General features: G+C 35.2%; 1 protein-coding gene across 1 annotated transcript; it reads right to left on the minus strand.

The window, feature by feature from the left end:
- Positions 1-13,080: 13,080 nt before the first annotated feature.
- On the minus strand, positions 13,081-14,542 carry LOC103952057 (probable BOI-related E3 ubiquitin-protein ligase 3). The gene is made up of 3 exons (XM_048569932.1): positions 14,397-14,542; positions 13,913-14,288; positions 13,081-13,790 (listed from the first exon to the last, which is right to left on the minus strand). The coding sequence occupies exons 1-3, from the start codon at positions 14,450-14,452 to the stop codon at positions 13,158-13,160; spliced, it is 1,065 nt and encodes a 354-aa protein (XP_048425889.1). The 5' UTR covers positions 14,453-14,542; the 3' UTR covers positions 13,081-13,157.
- Between the last annotated feature and the right edge of the window lie 10,007 nt (positions 14,543-24,549).

Consider the following 24,549-nt stretch of genomic DNA (forward strand, 5'->3'; position numbering starts at 1 on the left):
GGTCGCGTTTTTATTAAAAGAAACTCTCCAAGACTCCTAAAATTTGCCCAGAAAATTGGGTAGCCTGACGGGGGTCGATGCCATAGCTAATTTCTCTATCTAAAGAATTTTAGCCCATGACCTAGAATGAGGATTCTCTCCAGATCCTCTTTGTGAGGATTCTGGGGATCCTCCAATCACGTATGTTCATCGTACAATGATTTTTTATTGCACGATGTACGATGAATGGACTTAATTGGAGGATTCCCGGGATCCTCACAAAGAGGATCCGGAGAGGATCCTCATTCCATGACCCATCCTGGGGATCCTCCAATCACATCTGTTCATCGTATAATGATTTTTGACTGTATGATGTACAATGAACAGACTTGATTGGAGGATTCCCGGGATCCTCACAAAGAGGATTCCCAAGATCCTCACAAAGAGGATCCAGAGAGGATCCTCATTCCATGACCTAACCCTTGCAATTTATGGATCCTCTGCTTAACCAAAGCTTGCAGCTGAATAACACCTTGAAACCCTAGTTGGACTTGAAATTAACTAATTATGATAAGAACAAACCTAGCGTTATAATTCGAGTTAATTAGTCATTATGAATGTTAATCACGTTCCTAATCTTGAGGGCTTACAAGCTGAAATGAAGAGTCAAGGATAACCCCTAACCATTAAGCTTCTTTCAATTCACATTTAAGTTTCCTCCAAAATCTCATTTCGCCTCAAAGCAAAGAGTATATGATTCGTCAAAGTTTCAAATTTCAGATTTCAAAAGAGTAATGCTAGAGAGAGTAAATTTATAGGTTAAATTTTGTAAATTAAATGACATGGAAGTTGATGATTTGATTATTACTTAACTATTGATTAATATGCTTATTTCTTATTAATTGACACATCATTTAATTTACAAATTTAGAGTATTTAGCATTACTTATTTTAAAATTAAATTTTGGAATGCGACAATAACAATTCTCATAAAAAACGCAAAAACAAAAAAAAAAAGAAATTTATTTAACATTATACTCTCTAAATCTCATATAAATTGCATGTGGAATGCGACAATAACAATTCTCATAAAAAACGCAAAAACAAAAAAAAAAAGAAATTTATTTAACATTATACTCTCTAAATCTCATATAAATTGCATCTAAATATTTGAATTATCTTATGTTTCGAAGCACTGCAGAGAATTCCGTATCTAAAATTCAATAAGACGGAAAGTGTAGCGACACATTGGAAAGCTTGCTTTAAATTCTCTTTTGTTTTTGTGTTGACATTTGTATCAGTAGACTGTTCATCATCATCAATAGGAAGAAGAAAAATGAAGCAAAAAGTAATTTGAATATTTTGGTGTCAATAATATATATGATGGTGTTGGTGTACTGGAACATCTGCGTCGACTAGAGTGTCAAATGCATTATGCAGACATCATTCATGTTTCGTTTGGTATATGATGACGTGGTGGGACATGTCTTCCCTGTCAAGTCACTTTCCAATTATTTTTCGTCTTCTTCCCATTTTTAATTCCATTCAGTAGGGTTCATTGTGGAGCCCAATAGCAGGCCCAAAATCTTAACTCAGAGTCTCGATCTGTTGTTTCTTATGGGTCCATTTTTACTTTGTACAATAAGGCAAAGCTTCCAACCCACCAAAAAGGTTTGGTAGCTGACAATAAATTGGTACTTATGGTTCCACTGGTAGTGCGTGTAACTTGAAATGTGGCGAAATAATGGTTTTGGTTTTTTTTTTTTTTTTTTTTTTGCCAAATTTGGTCACTGTAGTTTGTCTCAAAGCGAAATGTAGAGAGGACTCTCTCGAAAGTGAGATTATTCACAGATTCTCTATTATCTCATAGTTTAACGTCAATTCTCATGCCAATATTATAAAACAGAGTCCACTTTTAAGAGAGTCCGCTTAGCTTTTCTCTGGCTCAAATTTCACCTATGTCTATATAATTTTGATTCTCACTATCCTTAAGATTTGCTAATTGTATCAATTTAAAGACAAAGGTTTATTTGCTCCATTTCTTTCGAAAAAGAGAATAAATAAATAAATAAATAGTCGCCAAAGTTATCGTATTATCCATGAAATGCAATACTTGGTAAACACACGAGTTAAATCACAAAAAATGAAAGTAAAAGATTGAAATAAAACCTCACCCAAACTATTTGGTGCAAAATAAGATTTGATCCTTAAATTAAAAGACCCATACCTCACTATTGTTAAATTCTGCAACTTTCATAAAGTAGGAGATGGGTTGTATATCTATCTCTATATAAATATACATACGAGTCTTGTTGTCTTAGATTTCATGATTTAAAAAAATTATAGCCATTTCTATTCAATCTTAATCTAATAGTGGAGGACAACATACAACAATAAAATTTAAATGACCATCTTCTATTGGATTAAAATTAAACATTGGATAACGACAGTTTTCTAGAATCATAAAGTATAAAAGAGCGAGAATGATATTTGTGTATAGTAAAAAGTGGGAAGGAAAGAGAAAGATGGTGCTTATGTAGAATCACTTTCTTTAGGTTCATGAAAGAGATCATGCTTGCGTAGAATCACTTTATATATTTTAAGCCAAGAGACTTAACTAGTCGTCCAAAGACTCCAAAACCCCATCTATCTATCAATTTCATCTCCCTGCATTATGTCCTTTCACATAGAAAATTCATCTCTCTCTCTCTCTCTCTCTCTCTCTCTCTCTCTCTCTCTCTCTCTCTCTCATCCGTTCCATTAGTGGGTACTTTGTCTAAAGTAGCATGTAATCCTTGTTGCCTAAACTAGAGCACCACCGCAAAAGTTCTCACCAGTAAAATGATTCATGATGTTTGCTTGATGTGAGTGCTGAGTGGGCACACACCAACACCAACACAGAGAGAGAGAGAGAGAGAGAGAGAGAGAGAGAGAGAGAGGACATAATGATTTTAGCCAAGCTTGGGTAGCTAGGGTTTGGTTTGCAACCATAATCTCCAATGACCTAGCTTGCTATGTATAATCATCAATGGGTGATGAGAAAATAAGACTCGGTCTTCAGTCTTACCACATGGATTTTATGCTAGTGGAAGAGGCTCATGTTTGCACTTGCAGGCATACACCAATCTGTCAAATCAAAATACAACTATTTTACTCCTTTTGCTCTTTTTTCTTGCTTTTTAACTTGTGTTTTCTCCTAGTGGGGGCTTCCTGGATTCAAATATGCCATAAATAATGTCTCAATCTTTAGATTTACTCCATCCATTCCATGATTTCCATCCATCACACCCAAAAACCCTAAATCCAACCAGAATTTTCCCCACGTAAAGAGATAAACAAAATTTACAACCCTAAAGTATCGTGAGTCTAAGTTTCATTAGGGTTTGGTTCCCTTTTAGACTTGTGTTCCATGCTTATTAAGTAAAGCTAAACAGGGACCATGCACCTCAAATTCTAATTTGACAAGGCTCTCCAAGGTCCTATCAATTTTCTTAAGTGAGTGTAGGACCCTGTGGGGGGTCCCTAATCGTCCAAAGTTTGAAAAAATATACATGTTGGGATGAAAGAACAAAAGAAGGAAATAGCCAAGCAACATAATTCTGAGATGATGAAGTGGAGTGGGTGCAATTTACATACATGATGAGTGCACCTTTTCACAAGGGAAGAGTTAAAGTTTTGGGTTGCCATCATGGCCTCCATGCCCGCCCTCCTAACTGGATCCATATCCCATGCCTTGTACCGTCCATTACTTAGCAGCCCCACCCTCCTCAATCCTCATCAACTTAAACTTGGAATATGGTTTGTATCACCAAAGTGGACAACTAAATGTGACACACACACACACATCTCCATCCCTTTACACTAAGTCTCACTCCTAACAACGTAAAAGATTAAAAAAAGCACAAGCATGGACTAGTAGATACTTGTTAGGCTCTTGCAAGTGTCTCTGCTGAAACTATTCACCTCGGAATTACATTTGCTTGTAAACATAAAAATTTACTCTACTTTTGTCGAAATTACTTCTCCTCTTAAATATAATAACTACGCTACTAGTCAGAATTACTTCTGCTCGTAACCATGCGAACTTCTACTTATTTTTGTCTAATCTTTCTTGGGATGAAACCTGGTTCAACTTCAGCAGCCTACCTTCGTCGGCTTAGAGCGATTGTGATTTTTCAAAATTTGAAGTCCCCACAAAAGAATTCCATTCCCATTGGGCCAAGTGTCATTGTCCTCATAGTCGACATATGAGTCTTGGTTGAGCATGCCCTTCATTATTTGATTATTCAATTCCTACATACAAAATACAAATATGCAACCATCTGGTATGCATTTACATCAATGAACAAAGGGGAGAGGAACAAGGTAAGGTCGGGATGGATGGATCATGACCCCCATACGAAATTGATGTGTGATTCTATAGGAATTGGGGGACCAAGACCAGCCCAATGTTGATATCTTATTAGGTTTATTTTAATCACACATCTTTTTCATTGAAAGGAGAAATACGTGTTTGTCGCCCTCTCTTTGACATTTTATAAAATGTGTGCCCCATTATTCAACTAGTTGATCATTTGGGTAAAGGCGGTTAAAAATAATATACATTATTTGTATTATATTTTGGACCACTTTTCTGTAATAGGTAGCACTTTTCCATAATTGGTAGCACCCATTATTCTAATCTAATGAGTATATCACAATAAAAAAATTTAATTAAAATAAATATTGGTTTAAAAAATGGATTTAACTTCACTGCTGCTTAACTCCAATCTCGATTGAACACGTGCTCAATCGAGATTGGATGTAAGCAGATGCTGCTGAATTTGCAACAGCGAATTCTAGTTCTTAAAAAATTAGAGGTTTGGTAGCTTGGAAGAAGTCCAATGTGCATTCTCAGCACTCAACCAAAAGCAAAACACTTTATGAATCATGACCGTGAGATGTGCCCTTTTGACAAAAATTAATTAGTACTTAATTTATCTTTGACAATCCCAATTATCTCCTAAGATAATATCATTTTATAATTAGGTACTTAATCCTCTCGATTAAAACTTGTATCAAGGGTTTAACATGGTCGTTAGTCACTATCGAATAAATCTAAATGATGGTACAATACAGCAAGGTGGTCCCATTATAGCATGATGAGTACGCACTAAGCTCCGGGATGCTTCATCCGTGTAATCCATATTTAAACCAATCTTAATCAATACATAATTATCCCGTGATATAATTGTAATTATCATTCCTCAATGTGATCATGTGTTACGTTTTGTTTTATTTTTAATGTTCTAATCAATGAATTTGATCAAGATGAATATGGTCATGTTTTGCTCAAAGCATATAGAAATTTCAACAAGGGTCACAATTCACAAAAACAAGATTTTGAATTATGAAATTTATGGTATATATGTATCCAAAAACAATGGAATTTATAGTAAAGCCAACTCTCTATCTTTTGTTTTCAACCCTATGGTTTGAAAATGTGTCCATTTTCTTCTTCTATGTAAGCTTAATTGGAATTAACTCGGCGGATCTAGAAATCATGCCTAATGAGGTTCTGGTGTACATAAATTTTTTTCTAGTTCGTAAGATTAATGCTGATTTATAGCGTTGAGGCATTTTATCAAGCACTTTGATTGACATCTTAACTTTTGTCGAGCCATCGACATCTAGTGAGCCATGCTGCCTTTGTTGACATTTGTCGAGCAGTGTTGTCGAGACATGTTGACATCTATCAAGTAATGTTGTTGAAGTCTGCCAAGCATCACTTACTGAGATACATCGAGCATGCATTTCATCGGACTATTAATGTGCACTAATGGATCTCATACCATATTGCCATATGATCCGCATAGGGATCTTCCAATCCATTCTCCTATCTTTTGGAGGATCTCGGGACGCAGATGGTCACTTTAATGGATCCGCTTGACTAAGTCCAAATATTATTGTAACTTTAACGGTAAAAAATTATACTTTCGTATCCAAGACCAGAGTTTAAATATCTTATCTCATTTTCACCTCATTCGCAATGAAAAAAAAAAAACTAATAGGATAATTATTATTAAACAAAAACAAAAAAGAAACTAGCTTCCCACAATTAGCCTGCCAGTTGAAGCAATATGACTGAATTACTTGAGCTTGAATTAACCCAACATTAAGCTAAAGAGAGTTAACCTGCACTTTCAATACACTTCTCAACACCCATACCAATATATATTTGTTCAACCCATTAATTAAATTTCATTGTTTAACTGTTAATTCTCCTCCACTTTCAGCTGGTTACCAACAGTCCAAGAATCAGCCGAAGACTTCTTGTGCTTGCCAATATGTTAGTTGCCCTCTTCCCATCTTCCATATCTTCCCATGATTCAAGCAAGGGCAACCTTCCCTCTCTCCTTTTTCTTTAATAAAGTTTTCATTGACATTTTTCATTTGTCTTCCCAACGGCAACGAAAGATGGCCGTCTGACTTATCATTGAGAGTGACCTAATTATTTTCCTTGATCAAAATTGAAAACCCAACCGGCATTGTCATTGAAATTTCACCACACGAGACCTATTTAGCTAATATTCTTTGTAACGTTGCTCTCGATTCTTTTGGACAAATTACAAATGCATACGATACGTCAATTACTTCCAATCAGGATTTTATATAAAAGCATTGTGTTTGCCTATGTATTAGGTTATAGGAAGACATTTCAATCATAAACTTAAAAATAATTGGTTCAAATTACTAGCTAATTAATGTGTTAATGACCGCTTCTCTATATATTTTAAATATGGGACCAGAGAAGTCGTCGTAACCAACAAATGGGTCAATTTCTTGCCCTATGAATAAATGAATCCATTGAATGAAATTGTCTTTGATGTTGTATCATTTGCATGTGGATGGCATGAAAAGTATACAAACACGCAAATAATTATATACAAGTACAGCCAAATGTTTATTTATGAACATATATGCAAGTACAATCTCTATGTTCGATTTGAGTACAAGACAAACTTTGCCTAACAAGAAAATAAAAATACAATGGCGGAAGGGACAAGAAAAACTCATATGATGACCAAATTAAGATAGGGTTTTGATTAGTTTTTAGATTAATAAGGTCAACAAAAATTAGGGCACATGTCACGTGTAGTTGCCCACGTCTAGATACCTTTTGGAATACAAGTTGAGCATACGTACAAAACTACAACAAGAAAGATAAACTTGTTTTAAATGTTAAATTAGGTTTATATTCTTGTCATTTGGCTAAGGGAATTGTTATTGGCACTCCAAAAATCTCATTCTACACTCCAAACTTTCTATATTTGGAAAGAAAAATACACTTGTGAGGAGTGTAGAATGATATTTTTGAAGTGTCAATAACACTTCTCTTCGGCTAATTTTTCATTATTAGTGACATTGGAAATAGTTGTCAAAATGTTTAAGGGTGCATTGTATAATTAGTGACATATAATAAGGTTTTTTTCGTGATAATATGTTATGTTATCAAACAGTTAAATTAAATTACTTGGGCTTTTAGAATTGAAATGTTATATTTCTCTCTAATGTAAGTATGTCTTTATCATCTAGTGGTTCATGACATCTCTCTTTCAAGTAGACAATGGGATTCGACTTCCCCTGGTAGGGTACTACGAAGGGAAGTTAATTGTGGATTATCAAAAGCATGAAATTGATTATTATTTTGATTCAAATTGAGAGATATTTAGACGTCAATATAACATTTGAGTCTAATGCAAAGATCAGGTCGTCAAAGAAATGTGTTATTCCAACAAAAAAAAAAGTAAAATTAACTATCTTCATCATACATACACAACTCGGTAAACTCATCGTCACTTTATACATGTATAAACATCATATAGTAAGGATACAACTTTACTTTGAAGATAACCTCTAAGTAATTAAACAACAATATAAACACAAATTCATATCCAAAATTGTGTCCATGGGCATACTAATGGGTGCGTTTTGTCACCACAAGTCACAAGGAGATAAATCTTTTAGAATACACACGAAAAAGGGCATAATTCCTTTTTTTAGGTACAACGTTCCCTTACTTTTGATTAGATTCCTAGGCAGAAACACCTTTTTAAATTTGGATTAAGTCCAATTTGCACAATTAAACAATCAATTAAAAAGGTCTTTCATCATTACTAAATTAATGCATCATTATCTGTCACATCCACACTAACACTAGTCAGTCAGTAGAAAAATGCCATGGAAATAAATAATTATTATCTCATGCTGATACGGAACCCAACTAAATCATCATCATCATCAACACTTAATCAAATTAATTAATTAAGATAGACAAGGTATTACAAGGATAATGATAAAATAAATTATTAAATTAAAGAAAAATGGGAAAGGGAAAGGGAAAGGGAAAGGGAAAGGGAAAGGGAAACCGAACTGGGTGGGAATCCGATTCGCGTGTTGTAGAGGGCATGCTGCTGGTCATAAAGGGACAGATGGTCCTGATATCTGCCAGATCCCCCACTGTGGGCCCCAACATCCAAATCCCACAAAACAAAATCTCCCATTATTTTTGTGATGTCTTTTGTTTTACCCTCTCTCCAATTAAATGCTAATTTTGGTTGTTTGCACCTGTTTTCGTGGGGCCTAACGCCTTTTTTTTCTCTTTTTTATTTTTTATTTTATAATTTGTGTCTTGCAATTAGGACATGTGGTTCCTAATTGGACCATTAGTAGGACAAATTTGAAGTTGATTTGATTGCTTGAATTGGACCGAACAAAAACCTCTAAACAATATGGGGCACCTTTTAATAACAGCCCTTAATTTCGGTCTCACCAGTTATCATTTTTGGAGATATCACGTTTTAACGTGCAGTTTGAATGTCACTCGGTATTAACATTTGATAGTATTCATTTTCATTTATGAGTGGGATATTTTAGGTTCGTATTTCGTAGATGACGAATTCGATATCAAATTAGCTTGTCTGTTGTATGGCTTAGCCGAATCCCCTCACCCCTTTATTGTAAAATATATCGTTGTACTAAAAAACATGCGGTTTAAATACTACATGATTTTTACGTGCACTAAAATATTAATAGATTCGATAAAAATGATAAAATGATGCGATTTGTTTTTTTAATTCTCATCCGTTAATTTTATGGTGTATTAAAAAACAAAATTATATATTGATTTTTTCCGAAAGTTAATTTTTTTATTAGTATATAGTATAAGATGGCCAATTCAACTAAATTGTCGTGTCCTTGTGCATCAAGATTGGTATTATAAAATTCTTCCTATTTATTGGGATTTTTTTTTTATTTTTTGTTGCTGATCATTTAGCTTGTTTGGGTTTGTCATGCAATTTGAGTCCAGTCTTTTTTTTTAATAAGCTCCTCCTTCTTATAACTGGTTGCTAATTGCAGATTTAGCTGGGATCTAGTGGCCTTGTGATATTCTTATGTAATCTTTCCTTTCTTTTCCGGCTTATAAAAAAGTGAAGGGTGATTACTGGTATTAATTAAGTAATAGCAATGGAACAAACAGGCTGCGTAGAATAAAAGTGAAGGGTGGCCAGCACTATTGGAGAAGATATTCCCAACTGATTGATACATACTAGCCGCCTGCCCTTGGCATTTTGAATTTTCATCCTAAACTTACGGAAAATATTTTATGGATCACATACCCAATGTATGAAATACTACACTTGATCTTAACCAAAAAGCCGAGAAAGGTATTGAAAATTAAAGTTTGTTTGTGACTTAACCAAGATTATTATGTGTGACATGGTAATTATGTACGTGGGTGTGGATAGTGTTATGAGTTTAATAAGATATTAAAACGTATAGAGCGTGTGATGTGCATGTGTTGCAATATGGATAAACTTCTAAGTAACTCGACTCAAGAACTCGAATCTCGGTATTATACAAGGGTGTAGCTAGGTTGGAACCTTCAATATCCTAAAATTCTCATATACCCCACATCCATAACAAGAAAGAAAAAAAAACTCGATACATTCATTATTGGAGAAAAAAAACTCGATACATTAATTATTGATTCATTATTTTGATCACTTTTTTCGCATTGCGTGACTTATCATGTGAAGAGAGAAACAATGATACCGAAGCTGAAAAGTTTCTGTGCACGACTACTTCAGATAGAAGGTCACTTTAATATTATTGGTCGTATCACAAATAAGTGGATTTAACCTAAAGTCTATCTTGTGAAAACTCAACTACCAACATTGTTAACTTAACCATTTTTAATTCGATTATAGCCTGTTCTAGCATTTTTAATGAAGCTTTGCCTCTTGTCGACATCTCTTAGTGACGAACGTTGTTGAAATCCTTAGGCCTGTTTTATGGTAATTTTTGGTTGTTGGACATTTAAGCTCCGTTGTCAACCAAAACAAAAATGTAAAAAAAAAAAAAAAAACAAAACAAAGGTCAAAATATAAAAAACGAAGAAATAAAAGCGAAGGTTAGAGGATGCCTATTTCAAACTTGTCTTTTCCCATGGGCAAAAATAATGGAGAGAATTATTGTTCGAAGGCCAGAGGGGCGGTATTAGCAATAATTGTTTTATGGGGCTCAAACAAAAATTCCAAATCAATTTGCTGTACTAGAAAATTAAAACACAATTAATTTTTTATTTTCTTTAGTATAATTATATGTTGACCTTTTCTTTTGGTTGTCGTTTTGGACCTTTAATTTAGCCAACACTTCCAGATGATTGAAACTTTTATGTTGTTATTGACTCCCACGTTTTCGTAATTCCACTTGATGGATTACGTTTCTAGAATTACATAACAATTTCTTGATAACATTTATTTTTAATCTTTTTGTGTGAAAATTAATGGTAAGACCATTAATTCATTTCCTCATACAAAGCTCAACCACATGCCGACGGAAGCAAATAGGTCGGACACAGATTAGCAAGGGTGGGCTACGATTGGATGATAGAAGAATTTGGTTTAAAGACTATCTTGATGTAATAAGTGATTTTTTTTTTTCGATGACAGAACTAATTTATAAATGTATTGGTGCACGATGCTTTTTTTTCCTTCGATCAGGTTGAAAGATTTTTATCGAGTTTCATGTAATTTGTACATATTTCGAAATTTTCAATGGAATGAATATCGTATTTGATTTATAAAAATAAAAAAAGAAGTTAATGGCAATCCGAGTTTGGTTGGTGGAGCTTGTGATTGATCAAATCTTAATTAAAATAGGTTAATTAGCCACTAATTTCGCTTTTGCATAAAAATATGCAAACATGCTAAACACAGCAAAGCATAATGTCATCGACCCACCCAATTATATAACTTGCATATAAAAAATAAAATTATATATCGGCATGTAAAATCAGATACGTAATTCCTTGCTTGAATTTTGATTTTTTATGTGGTGGGACCCCAAAAATAATATTTAAAATATTTGGGCAGCATAATTTTAATTTCCAAGAGTCCCACAAGAGGTGATCACTGGCGTGGGTGATGAGAGGGGGAATGAATAATTCACAATTCTTTCCCACACTGCGTATCTTATCATTCAATTTATTTTCCCCACATCTTGAAAAGGAAAACACCACCCACGCATCACGTGCCCCTCACGTTCATCATAACCCCATGTCCAAGCAAGTACAACCTCATCTCTTAATTATTATAATTTTCTAATTTTGGTTCTAATTCTTGATTAAATTATATCAACCTAACATGTAAGACGTTTCAACGATGAGAAAAATTGAACCCTTATGATTTACATAACTATTCGACGTATCGAATCAATAGAATTTCGCTGATATGATGATTCACATAATGTTATAGTTGATAATCACTATGATCGGATCGGATCGGTTCGGATGAAATCGAATCCTTGACCTAATTCATCACCGTATGAGCTAGCCCTACAGACTGAACATCTAGACGGAGGATCGTACCAACCTACACAAAGGTGGACCACTTATGGTTACCAATTTACCCAAAACCCAATGGCTTTGCATCGCCAAATCCAGCACAAACGACATTTATTTCTCTTCCACTGACTCTCACCTTCCAATCCAGGGCAGGCCGCCCTTCACTAGGACACCCCCCACTTCTTTTCCTTCTGTACCCTAATATTCGTAGGTGGAATTCCAAATTTACCGTAAAAAAACCAAGTAATTAGCAATAAATAATTAAAAGGAAATAGGAAAACAATAGGGGCACAGGCAGGAGCGGAGGGCAATGTGATTATCTTCTTGTCGCAATATGAAAGGGACCAAAGAGAGAGGCACATAGTAACGTTCGTAGGACACGCCTCGTTCAACCACCACCAGGCTTCGGGAATCCCAACAGTTTTTATGTGTCCTCGATATTTGTGCTTATACGTCGTCGTCTCGGTTACGCTTACGCAACAAGTATATGCTAATAGTAATTGGATTGTGCCCATGATCTTGCCCACTCCTGGACTTTATCCAACTTTTCCCCAGATTTTTTACCCTTTTTCTATATCTCCCATTTTTTATTATTTATTTACACTAATCCTTTTATTAATTTTTTTATTAACTTTTCAGAAATAGTGGCCCTTTGCAGGCAGTGATGAGTGCTTTTGCCACAGCAACATTTGCGCGCGCACGTCCGACGTGTCAGCTTTTGCCTCACACCTGTCGCCTTCCTTGTTGACCCCACACTTTGGAAGTCGCGCGTCCCCGCGACGCACCTCCGTTTCGTGTTACCTAGTTGGTCTAGGAAAGACTAGCCGCAGCCTGCAGGGGTTGATGCGCGGCGGGACCCGCCGATAAAAAAAAAAAAAAAAAGACGAAATACGTACAAACACACACGTTCGGCCTTTGTGCCATAAACTCTGAACTACCGTCGCTAACATGCGCATCTGCATTGCTAACGTGAACCGCGTTAGGCTAAAATGCGCCCATTATCCGTTTTTCTATCCAAAACTAATTGTTGGATTAAAAAACCAAAAGAAAATGCAAACAAAGATCGAATGGGTTGAAATTTGCACCCTCAAATCTATTTTTCACCGACGATTTGTTTTGGGTGGGGTGAAATTTATACCTAAAGATTAATAACAAAATAATATTAAAATTATAAATTACTCACAATAAAAATAATAAAAGAAGTTAAGACAAAATTGGAGGGAAAAAAACAAATTTATAGTGATTAAAATTTGTATTCTTTTTTCTTTTTGGAGGTGAAACTAATTTGATCTTAAGACATGTTAACATGCACACTAGCGTTCTTGGTGAATTTACAGATGGGGCAAGTATGCAGCGATGATCCACACACCGTGCACAAGCAAAGGTGCCGGCACGGCAAAAGCAACACGCAGGCCTCCTCCTTCCCGCAACTCCTGCACCACCTACTTGTACTCGACCCGCATGCCCCGCTTGTACCTTCATCCCCGACATGCCCCTCCGCAGCTTTAGCATTAATAGTACCCTTGACAGTGCGCCACCCGTCTAACCCCACGACTCCGTCGTTTCGACCCTCGTCCCCGCCGCTGCTTCCGCAGCATGACTGGGCGTCATCCATGAGCGCGGCGGCGTTGGCGTCGTTTTGCCGGTTGTCGTCGTCCTTAGCATGGTGAGCCAGGACCTGCTCGAGGTTGGTGCGGAGGGCATTGGCGGTGGCTTCGTTGGTCTGAGCCAGGTCGCGCCATATTTGATTCTCTACGCACAACGACTTGACCCGCTCTTCCAGCGCCCAATTCAGTTTCCCCATTTTTGCAATCTCTTCCTCTTTAGCCCTCAGACGCTTCGCCATCCCGACCTCAATCGCCTCCATTATCCGCCGCGCCTGCCGCTTCCTCTTCTCCTCGACTTCCAATCTCACCTTCTCCATCTGTAAAATCAAATAAACGCCATCCAGATCAATAAAACCGATACAAAAATACCCATCAAATAATCAAACGCCAAATCGGTCCAAATCCGTCAAATTTCTTTGCTCTGTATTTGGGTACGTACGTGTTGGGAAATGAGACGGTCGACGTCGAACTGCTGCTGCTGCACGTGCAGAGAAATGTCCTCGCCGAGAAAAGAGAAGGGGTCGCAGTTTTTGTAGTTGGTTAACGGCGGAGCCGGGTACGAAAACGAAGGGCTGATGCCGTTGGTAACAGAGTCTCTGGACCGCTTTCTTGGGAGAGGAATCGGGACGTTGTAGGTGAGGCCACTGTCGGATTTCATGGCGCAGGTCTTCGGTGGCATTATGGAATCGGCGATCACGGAGTTGTACGTCGGCAGCAGTGCCTCCGCCGCCACTCCTCCGGTGGAAAACGGCACTCCGTACCCAAACTGGGTATTGTACAGATTTCCGTTCCCCTGAATCGGATTCATCATGTCCCTGTAAAAAAAATAAAAAAACCCATCAGGCTTTTTCCCGAAAACATCAATATTTAGAGACCCAGATGATTAAACACATAGAAAAAAGATGAGAGATTGTGAAAAGTACCTGTTGGGTATGAGTTGGGAAGGGAAGAGATTGAGATGCCGGGCTTCAACAGCCATGATTTTAATGGTGAAAAAGGAGGCAGAAGAAAGCAGAGGAAAAAGAGGAAACGTTTTCTTTCGGTTTGCAAATTGGTGAGATATGTAGAGAGAGAGAGAGCGCGAGGGAAGCGTTATGGAGTTTGGTAGTGGTTCTTGTTTGGTTTTTTATTTTAAAGGGGCTTTTGGTGCCTTTTAAGGCGAGAGAGAGAACAAGAGAGAGGAGGAAATGAACAAAAGGGCATGCAATAGAGGTGGCAACTGGCAAGGCTGGACGGTGGGGTTTATTTAGGGCTTGGATTGGTTTAGAAAAAATACAAAATTAAATTATAAAATATTAAAAAGATAAAAAAGTGGAGAGAGAGAAATTATGGTGGTTTGACCGTTTTATCTATATTGGATGCCCGTTACCACAAAGACCCTTCCGTATTCTGCTTGTTTTATTTTTACAATTTTACTTGACTCCTAATTTGCAACCGACACAGTAACAGTGATCCGGTCAGTCCGCAATTTCAGCGATAACTGAGGGGCATATACGGAACGCCAGGGCCGCGTCTTTCTGTTTTTCGTCCTCCGCACATAAATAATTAATTACTATTTATTTCTTTTTTGTTAAATAATTAATTACTATTTATTTCCCGTGATTAATCAAGTGAAATAAAGAGGAGAGAGAAAGTAGAGAGAGAGTGATGACAACTAACACTGTGGACATCTGCCACGCGGCAGTTTGCCCGCTGAGGCCTGCAGGAGCGCCACGTACGCACAGCTACTCTCCAAAGCGCCAAGTCACCATGCCCAGCCTGTCTCCTTTTACTTATATATTCGGAACTAGCATATAGACACACATAAAGTATGTGAGAAAAATTTTTATTTTTATTTTTGAAATAGGAGAGAGGAAGGGAGTGTAGAGAATATGAGAGTGAGAAGTTTTTTATTTTTTATTTTTTTTTAATTAGAGATATGTTAGAATTACATATAGATGAGATTTTGAAAATAAAAGCAAATTTTGATTATGTGAAATTACATTTCTGTCCTATATTTCTTATTCATGTTCTGTTTTAATTACAGGTTTAAATTGGTAATTTCATAAAATTTTGATTGAAAATGAGTGTTTTATTAATTAGTAGAGATTAGAATTCTTATCCCTCCTCTTTTCATCCCCTTCTCTCAAATTCTCTATTTTGTCTTTCTTTTTGTATAAAAAAAAATTAATATAAAATATTAAAAACGTCTTAATCGTTCAAATAAAAAAAAATAAAAAAAAAAGAAAAACGAGAAAAAAAAAATCCTACTCTATATATTTAGTGAATTCACAACCGTAACTGCAGACGTGTGGGGTTGGTTAGGCAGGGAACACGACAATTGCTCATCCCTCCGAACACGTGCGAGGAGCCAGCGTGGACTCGTGGGGACCACCGAACTGACTTTTGTCAAGCAATAAAGTTTAAAGGAATAAAAAATAATTTTGATTTGATTTAGGAGATTAAATTAATTTAATTAAGGCGCTGGGGGAGTACGGGTGGTACGCCTGCGAGGGTGGGCCCATTTGGCAGTTTTCTTCTTTTTTTTTTTACTTTAGGGGAGAGCTACGGCCTACACAGTAGGCTCAGGCGCATCGCATGGATACGCTTGGTTTTGTTTGGTTCGGCTTTGGACTGTTTCTGCCACCTGGACACTATCCTCATTTTATTACAGTCTATTTTCCAAAAACAGGATCTCGATGAATCATTTTTATAAGAATTTCGAAGATCGTGTATCGTACAGTTAGTTTTTATCAAACACTATTTATATTTAATTTTAAATAAAAGAATTTACAATAATTTTTGATCACACAATGTACGATGAACGTATATAATTGAAGAATAAGACAAGGATCCTCCTGACATTTTCCAAACCCATAAAAGGGCACAAGAGGGTTTGCTAGCTGCTTGCTCCTCCACACTCACTCTCTTGCAACCTCCCTAATCGACTCATCACACCCGTCCAATTCATTTTAGTCTTGATGAGGGCATGTTTGTGACTCTGTTGTCAATGCGTATGCGGGTAATTGTGAAGCGTTGTGAATCAACTTCATCTGAATTTGTATAAGTGACTCTTAATTTTCATTCGAAAACGTTTATGGTGTCAACGCATATGCGGTAATTGTCATACTAACGGTAATTGTACTCGTGTGTCAAGGTTTTCATGAAGTATAAGCAATGTTGACGATATTTTACTTTTGTTCGTCTTTGTATTGTATATGTATTCAAAATGTTAATTGACGTTCGCACATGTGGGTCGGCAAAAGTGATTGCTTTACTTATGAATGAAAATTATGTTTATAATTAGATGCATTTATCTTTGTTAACATACGTTACGAAAAAGATTATTCAGAGTCTTAAAATCAAAGTGACCATACTTGCATAATATAATATGATAGGACTCCACATAGGTCCTTATATTAAAGCATTGGGATTCGAATATCTTAAAATGTATAACAAATTTGACAAACGAACAAGACTTCGTTTGATAAATCATGTAATGTTGACGTCTCTATAGGTATAGGGTACATTTTAAGCTTTAGGGGCCTCCTCTAATTTATCAGTTTGGTATATACAAACCAGTTATACCTAACAATACGTAATACTCCTGAACATTAATTTTTAAAAATTGACAACGACCAATAAACTTACTATATACATATATATATATATATATATATATATATATATATATATATATATATATATATATTGTAAAAAAACGAGATCAAATTAGCTATTTGTCAACAATTATGTACGAGACATTAACTCTCGCTAAAGAAAAGGAGCCGTTGCACCCAAAAAACTCTGTCCCGTCCCCCTGGACTTTATATATATACATCAACTTGATAGATGATAACTTGATAGATGATGAAATGATTTCATGGTTTTTGTTTTCGGAGACTTTTTGCTTTTTGAGGATAAACTGGATAAGTATTATTGATGTTCAAATGTTCATTTTCTACAAATGTTAGTGCATGCATCAAATTATTGGTTCCGTAACCAACAAAAACAACGGAATTATTTGTCGCTTAGTACGTCTCGCATTCTTTATGTGAAACATGTGACATTATTTTTTAGATTATCTAATAGCCATGGATTAAATGGTATCACTCCCGTCCTCTGGAATCTTATGATCCAAGGAAATCGTGGTTAATAACCTTTTAATCTTAATTTAACTATCGATGAGAATTAATACTCATTTAAATTTTGTTATTTTGCTTTCTTCTCCACTGTTGGATCTTCAATCAAAATGAATATTTATTTAACGTTTGTAATTTTATTTTCTGCTCCGTCGTCGGATTAATATTTGATCGTTTGGTCACCACAATAATCTTAAATCTAAAGGAACAAAACTGCTACGGACTTGGACGAACAACCTAATTTGGTATTGAATTCGTCATCCACGAGATTTGAACCTAAGACCTCTCGCTTACAAGTGAAGAATAATACTACTAGACCGTAGTACTGAGTGGCAAACAAGAATTAACAAACCAATTAGAAATAATTTTCCGTTTCTAATCATTAAGCTGTATTTAGTAAATACCTTTCTTATTTCCCGTCCATTTTAAGCATGGATCTTGACCAAAGCTAAATTTGACAGCGTGACAATCATTCCCAACTAATTCTTCAGATTTTTCAAAGTTGATGCTCCATCTGATAAAATTAGTATAAGATTGGTAGAAACTAGTGGATAAAATTTGTTCCGTTTTAGACTTATCCAGGTTACACTTTAATTGCTTGGGTGTTATTTCCCGCATAATCGGTAGTCAAGTTTTGTTAATTTAGAAAAGGGTGACAATAACTTGGCTGCTAAGATTCATCGCACGTCATAAGATATGTGGTTAAAACATACCATATCTTGCAAAAATTAGTTTATTTTCTTTATTGAGTTTATGAGTATCTAGTATTTACTTATGTTTCAGTCTTTCAGATTATGTAACGCATTGTATGTTTAAATTCTAATTGGTCTTTCGAATTAGTCACCCTGCCACGTGAAATGACAATTCCTACTTCATTTTTATTCAAGCTACAACCATAAAATAAGTACCTGAGAAAAGAAAATGCTATCTTGTGGCATATTTAATTATGTGACTAGTTGACACAACTGAAAATATAAAATAGTTGCAAGAGAGAATCTCTCGTCAGATTGTTTATAATAAAAAGATAAACTCTCATTCAAAGTTGATGGGTTTTGCTTACCAATTTATCTCACGCCCTACTCTTCCTCCACATCACCTAGGTCATGCCATTGCCACCTTTCTTCTAAATTAGGCAAAAAAAATTAAATGTGTAAATGTTACAAAATCCTAGCATGCTAATATATACGAAGAGATAGCTACTAGCTTCTAGTTTAGATATAGGAAATCAACACGTAGCTAGGAAACATGCATGTAATATATAAATATTTATAATTAATATTCTATAAACTCGGTGGTCATTGAACTAATCCTCAATTAATATCCAAAACACACAATAATTTGTCTCCACATGCATCTATCCCTTCTTGAGTTATCTTAGCCCATGCGGGCATGCCCTACTCCTCTCTCTTGTTAATAATTTTTTTTTTTTTTACAAACGATATTATTAGTGAATTAAATTGTTAGTTATTAGGGAGAAGAGATATCGGTGAAAATTGAGTTTGCACAAAATTTATAAATACAATTATTTTCTGTTATTGCGTTAAAGCGTTATTTGCTCACTTGTTAAGAATTTGATGCCGTAGCAAGATATTAAAGATGTACCTTTCAAATAAAAAAATTAAATAAATGTTTTTTTATTCTACATTTTAAGAAGACAACGGGTGACAATTGTATTCATTATAGCCAACCATGGTTATAAATTATAGAACGACATATTCAATGTAAAATGTGTCACAACTAAGCGACTATATGTTCTTTTTTTCTTTTCTTAATCATGAACTGAATAAAAAATGTTCTTCATTCTTGATGCCAAATTGAATGGTGAACGACTATAATTTATGAACCACCAAATCACCAAAAGAAGATAATTCTAATTAGATAGTTTGTAACATTTTCTAAGTAAGTACTTAAGCAAATGGATGGAAAGGTAGTTTCAATCAAGGAGACAAAATGACGAACATATCTGTCATTTAATTAGTGACCAAAAACTTTGCCGGAAAGTTAATTAACTAAAGTGGCCAACTAGCTAGGGTTCCACACCTTGATCCTGCACATAATCTTCATCTGCGGAGGATTTGAGGAGGCATAATCTGACATTATTGATAAACTTTTATCTAATCTAATCTGTTGGTTTTTTTTTTAAATAAGTACAGTAGTATTAACAATTAATTAACCTTGTTTAGTACGATTATAAAACGAGTTAATCAGTCTTAATTAAATAGTTTCACACACACCCACATGGGTAATAATATTATTTAGTAATAGTAATCTCTTTCGTAGCAGGGCAGGCCGTACAGACAGAGTCACAAGGCATTAATAGTAATGATATATACAGCATGGCATGGCATCCTAATCTTCTTCGATCTCTCCAAGTTCTCTGCCATAATTCAGGCTGCTTAACCACTAGAGTTTAATTTTAATTAAAAATGTTGGACCACAAATAGCTAATGAAAAGAATACAAGAGATATGTGTGTAGAAGGAGACTCAAAACTAGTTATTTCTGCATTATATTAGGAAAGTATTTTCCTTCCTGTTGATTGAAGACTGTTTTTCAGGATAATCGTCACCTTGGTAGATCCTTCCATCAAATTTTGGTTGATCGCATAACTTGGGAGACAAAGTTTGTAGTTGATTCGATCATAAATATGGGCCATCATATGGATGTTGTACTTATTGTGATAGAGGTTTCTCTCTGTAACTTATAACTTTTTTACTTAACAAACCAAACGTTCAAATAGAAATAAGGTGTCACTTAATACTACGATCTAGTGATATTTTTTTTTTTCACTTGTAAGTGAGAGGTCTTAAGTTCAATTCTTGTCAAAGGCGAATTTGAACCACATTATTGCTAGCCCATTATGAGACTTAGTCTACTCCCGCACCTCTTAACAAAGAGAATATCGTTTGTTAAAAAAATAAAAGTAGAAACAAGGTAAATGATACAGATTCAGATTCAGGTTCACAGTTCTGATTCCAAATTCTCTTACAACATAATATTGTTTTTGTTTGAACATCTATCTCCATTTTGCTCTTACTAATTAATTTGGAAAACCTAGCTTGATCTAGTACTCATTATATTTACTTCGTTATTATCTAATATTCAAAAATAAAAATGCTAAAGTTAGGAAAAAGTTCTATTCTATTCGCCTAGAATTCGATCATACAATTAAACAATCGCTCCGAAACTTGATGAAATAGAAAGAGAAAGATGCCATCTCATGAACAAGGACATAGTCATTAGATGGAAAACAACAGAAAAAGAAGCATATAGAGAGAGTGATTCCCTGCCCACCTTCCCTCATCTTTCTCTTTCATTGTAGCTCTATTATTGCCAACCCAACTGCATCGATCGACCATACTTTGGCTTAACCACTACCCAAATCCAAAAAGCATGCATCAAAAGTGAAAAAAATACAACCAATATCATTACATTTTGATTGCTTTCTTGAAACAAAAGATACACTAAGTCCAAGGGCCAAAAGTAGCCTCTCAGATTAGCTTAGCGGTCAAGGTGAGTAGGGTGATGAGTAAGAGTAGATTAGATTTAGAATTCGAACCTTCAATCTTAGAAAAAATTAATTTTGAGAGTAAGATTACTTTAGGCGTGATATTATGATAAGGATTCTATACAAATTAGTTTAAAAAGGAGGAAGAAAAATAAAGATAAGTACATGGGAATCATGTGTGTTTGTGCTTCATCACCTTTTGTGGATCAAATTGTTTTTGCAACCTTGACTTGTGGAGATGGAAGTTTTCTTTATCTTTGTTTTCCCCTTTTTCTTTTCTTTCTTCCGTTCAACTTGTTTATATTCTACATGTGATCTCGACCCTTTGAACTCTCACATTATGAAGAATCTCTCGCTCTCTTTCTCTATCTTTACAGCTTTGTTTTCCATTTTTTTTGGGAATCTCATTCATCACCCTAACAAACATATAAAACCAACCCTTTGAATTTCTCTCCCTTCCATCCGTCTCTTTCACCAATATATAAAACCAAAACTCATGTTTTGCTAATGCATGCATGAGACGTAGAAGAACGATTTTCATGACACGAATACATCATTATTGTAATATTCTATATCAATAATACAAAGATAATATGTAAAGCATTGTTTACATATATAATAACATTGTATCATTCTATCATTGATACGAAATATTAGTAAAAACATTTTCTCGTGTTATATAAGTTTATCTCTGTTAACGTCGATGATGACTATGGTGACTTCTCTCGCACAGCAAAAGCTATAATAATGGAAGGAGACTTTTCCATTTGGCTTTGGGTTTGAATTAATATTGTGCCAGAATTGTCTTGACAACCAAGTGTGATGCTTACTCGGCTGCTGCTTCCTGATGGGGTCTGGCACCGGGTCTGATGGGGATATCATTATTTCTTGTATTGGAAACATACCTTACTTGTGCTCAGGATGCTTGGAAATATATGCCAGCTTTATATAATGCAATCTTCCTCTCTCCTTCCCTTTGCCAAAGTAAAATTTGACCGTTTGGTTGGGGAAAGTGACGGAGAAGTGGCATTCATTCATGGGGCCTGCATGGCGGGGTCGGGTCATTTGCAGAGCAGCCCTGGACCCACTCTATAGCTACATGATGATTCTGTAGTCGTCTATCAATATCCAGTAACCCTCGGATAAAAACTCGACTAGGTTAGTGGTGAGATATTCTCTTGTCACCGAAGCATCAAGTGATGAGTGTTTCTATTGAATATACGGTTTATTTTTTAAATACATGACAAATACTAATTGTTTGGGTGTTCGTCATTGAGCTTTTGAATTGGGTATAGGAAAAATCTCTTTAACACAAAGCACCTCTCACAAATTATGAAAATTCTTCTTTATTTTATTCTTAACTGTCTTACTTGGTGTTAAAGCTATCATATTAGATAACCACAACAACATCAAGAGATTTTTAAGTGTTTAATATATACGTGACGAGAGAGATAAGCACAATTTTATGTAACTTCCAAAATTTATTTTCTTTCTACTCATTGTTGAACAAAATGTGATTCTTACCATGAATTGAAGTTACTCCCGCAAAGTAAGAAGGTTGCAACATTGAATGATAGACATGCAAAGAAAGAAGGGAAGTGGGGGAATCGGACATAGGGTTTGGGAACTTTAATCCGGATATGGAAAGTGATGAAGAAAAAGAAAATAAATAAAAGTAATGCTCTGATATAAATCTGGTCGATCGATCGATCAGAGATGAGCATTTCCCAATGCATGCATGCATGCATATCTCTCTCTCTCTCTCTCTCTCTCTCCCTGTGGGTTGGTCTGTGTGTTTCGGACCTTTCGGTGATGGGTGGGTGTTTGCCTGCAGGCGTAACATGTGCATTTCAATACTACTCATACTTTAGGACAGGTCCATTTCACATTTAATTTATTAATGTGTAATAATAATATGATCGATTCAGAATTCAATCGAGAGGCTCGAGAGAGATACTTGTCCCGATGGAGACTACCTCACCACCAACAGTCAGCCACAATATATTATGATGTAGGCCTCTACCATAACAAACGACACTGCATTTGTCGGTTCACAGAAGGAAAAAAAAATCTTTTTCCTTATTTTTTTCTTTACTTTTTGCATGCAGTCTAGATTTTGGAATACTTGAAGAATAATGGTAAAAACCAATACAAATCTGGGACCATAATTTCCCCACCTTCAACTATTGGTAAGGAAGAAGCTGTAATTACAAATTAAGAAAGTTGAGTTTACATTATAAAATTGAATGACAATATAAAGAGTAATTCAATTAATTACTTATAATTTCATGTAAAGTTCTTCCGCCTATTAAATTGATGTATAACATTAAAATGTTTAAAATATGCAGTACAAGATTGTTCCGCAACCTAAAGTTGAGGATTGAAATGTAATTTATTCTATTTTTTAGTACAACAATAATACTAGTGGATAGTTGGTGGAGAGGTGTTAAGGGGAAGTAGAGTTGGTGACTCCACAACGTAATAAGCATTTCAACTGTTCGAAACTCTATATATCTAGAACTATTCAAAACTCTAAAAGTTAACCATGATATCTTAGGAACACCTAATGGCTAACTTCAAATTAACTTATGAGGTTATGTATAATTTAGTCGGAGGGAGAGTTCCACCTCTGATGTTTCACCAACAAAATTAATTACATATACAAGAAGTGATACTTTTATCTAAGTCTTGATTGTTTTCAGGGCCGGTCCTGAGGGTAGCCCAAGTAGGCGTCCGCCTAAGGTTCTCACTTCGGAGGAGCCCCCAAATTTTTTATATCTTGCAATTAATATATAAATACAGAAAAAGTAAAAAAATATCATAATTTATTTGTTAATGTAGCGGAAGTATTCGACTTCCTTGTTTTTTGGGGTGTTGAGTTCGAAACATGGAGTTGCCTTTTTAGTCAGTTTTTCAAATTTACTCTTAATCCATCTATCCAACTCCCAATTCACTCAAGTCCCCTTGCAATCTTTTTTTCTTTCAACTTTCCATACTCTCCTTTTTATCGAATGTTTAAATCAACTATTACATGATCTTGAAGATTGTACTTTAAGGTAATCAAAACTATGAATTTATATGTTGCTTTTCAATAATTTTTTATTCAATGGATTATTTTAATATTCGATTCATTAGTGTGATGCTGATTTTAGAAAAACAAACAAAAAGAAACAATTGGCATTGTTGAAGTTATTATACTTGTCAATCAAGTTTTATTGTTCTTTACTCTCTTGATCATCTAGTTTTATTCATCTTCACTCTCAATCTTAGACTCTTAACTACAAACATTTAGTACATTTGTGTCTAAAAACATAAGAAGTGTAATATTTGTATATTTATCTACTTTTTATATTAATTTTAATGATATTTGATGTGGAAATAGACTTTTTTTTTTAATGTATTTAGTGAATTCCTTTTATACATATCAATGCATAAAGAATCGGGAATC

Source organism: the organism of the source record quoted next, unplaced genomic scaffold (assembly GCF_019419815.1).
Source record: "Pyrus x bretschneideri cultivar Hongxiangsu unplaced genomic scaffold, Pyrus_bretschneideri_v1 Contig50, whole genome shotgun sequence".
Classification (NCBI taxonomy): domain Eukaryota; kingdom Viridiplantae; phylum Streptophyta; class Magnoliopsida; order Rosales; family Rosaceae; genus Pyrus; species Pyrus x bretschneideri.

Bases quoted from the DNA above. Each gene is read 5' to 3' on its own strand.
- LOC103952057 (XM_048569932.1), bottom strand. From the start codon at position 14,452: ATGGCTGTTGAAGCCCGGCATCTCAATCTCTTCCCTTCCCAACTCATA. The intron at 14,289-14,396 runs GTACTTTTCACA...TTTTTTTTACAG, and splicing joins TCCCAACTCATACCCAACAG to GGACATGATGAATCCGATTC. The intron at 13,791-13,912 runs GTACGTACCCAA...TTGATTTTACAG, and splicing joins ACCGTCTCATTTCCCAACAC to ATGGAGAAGGTGAGATTGGA.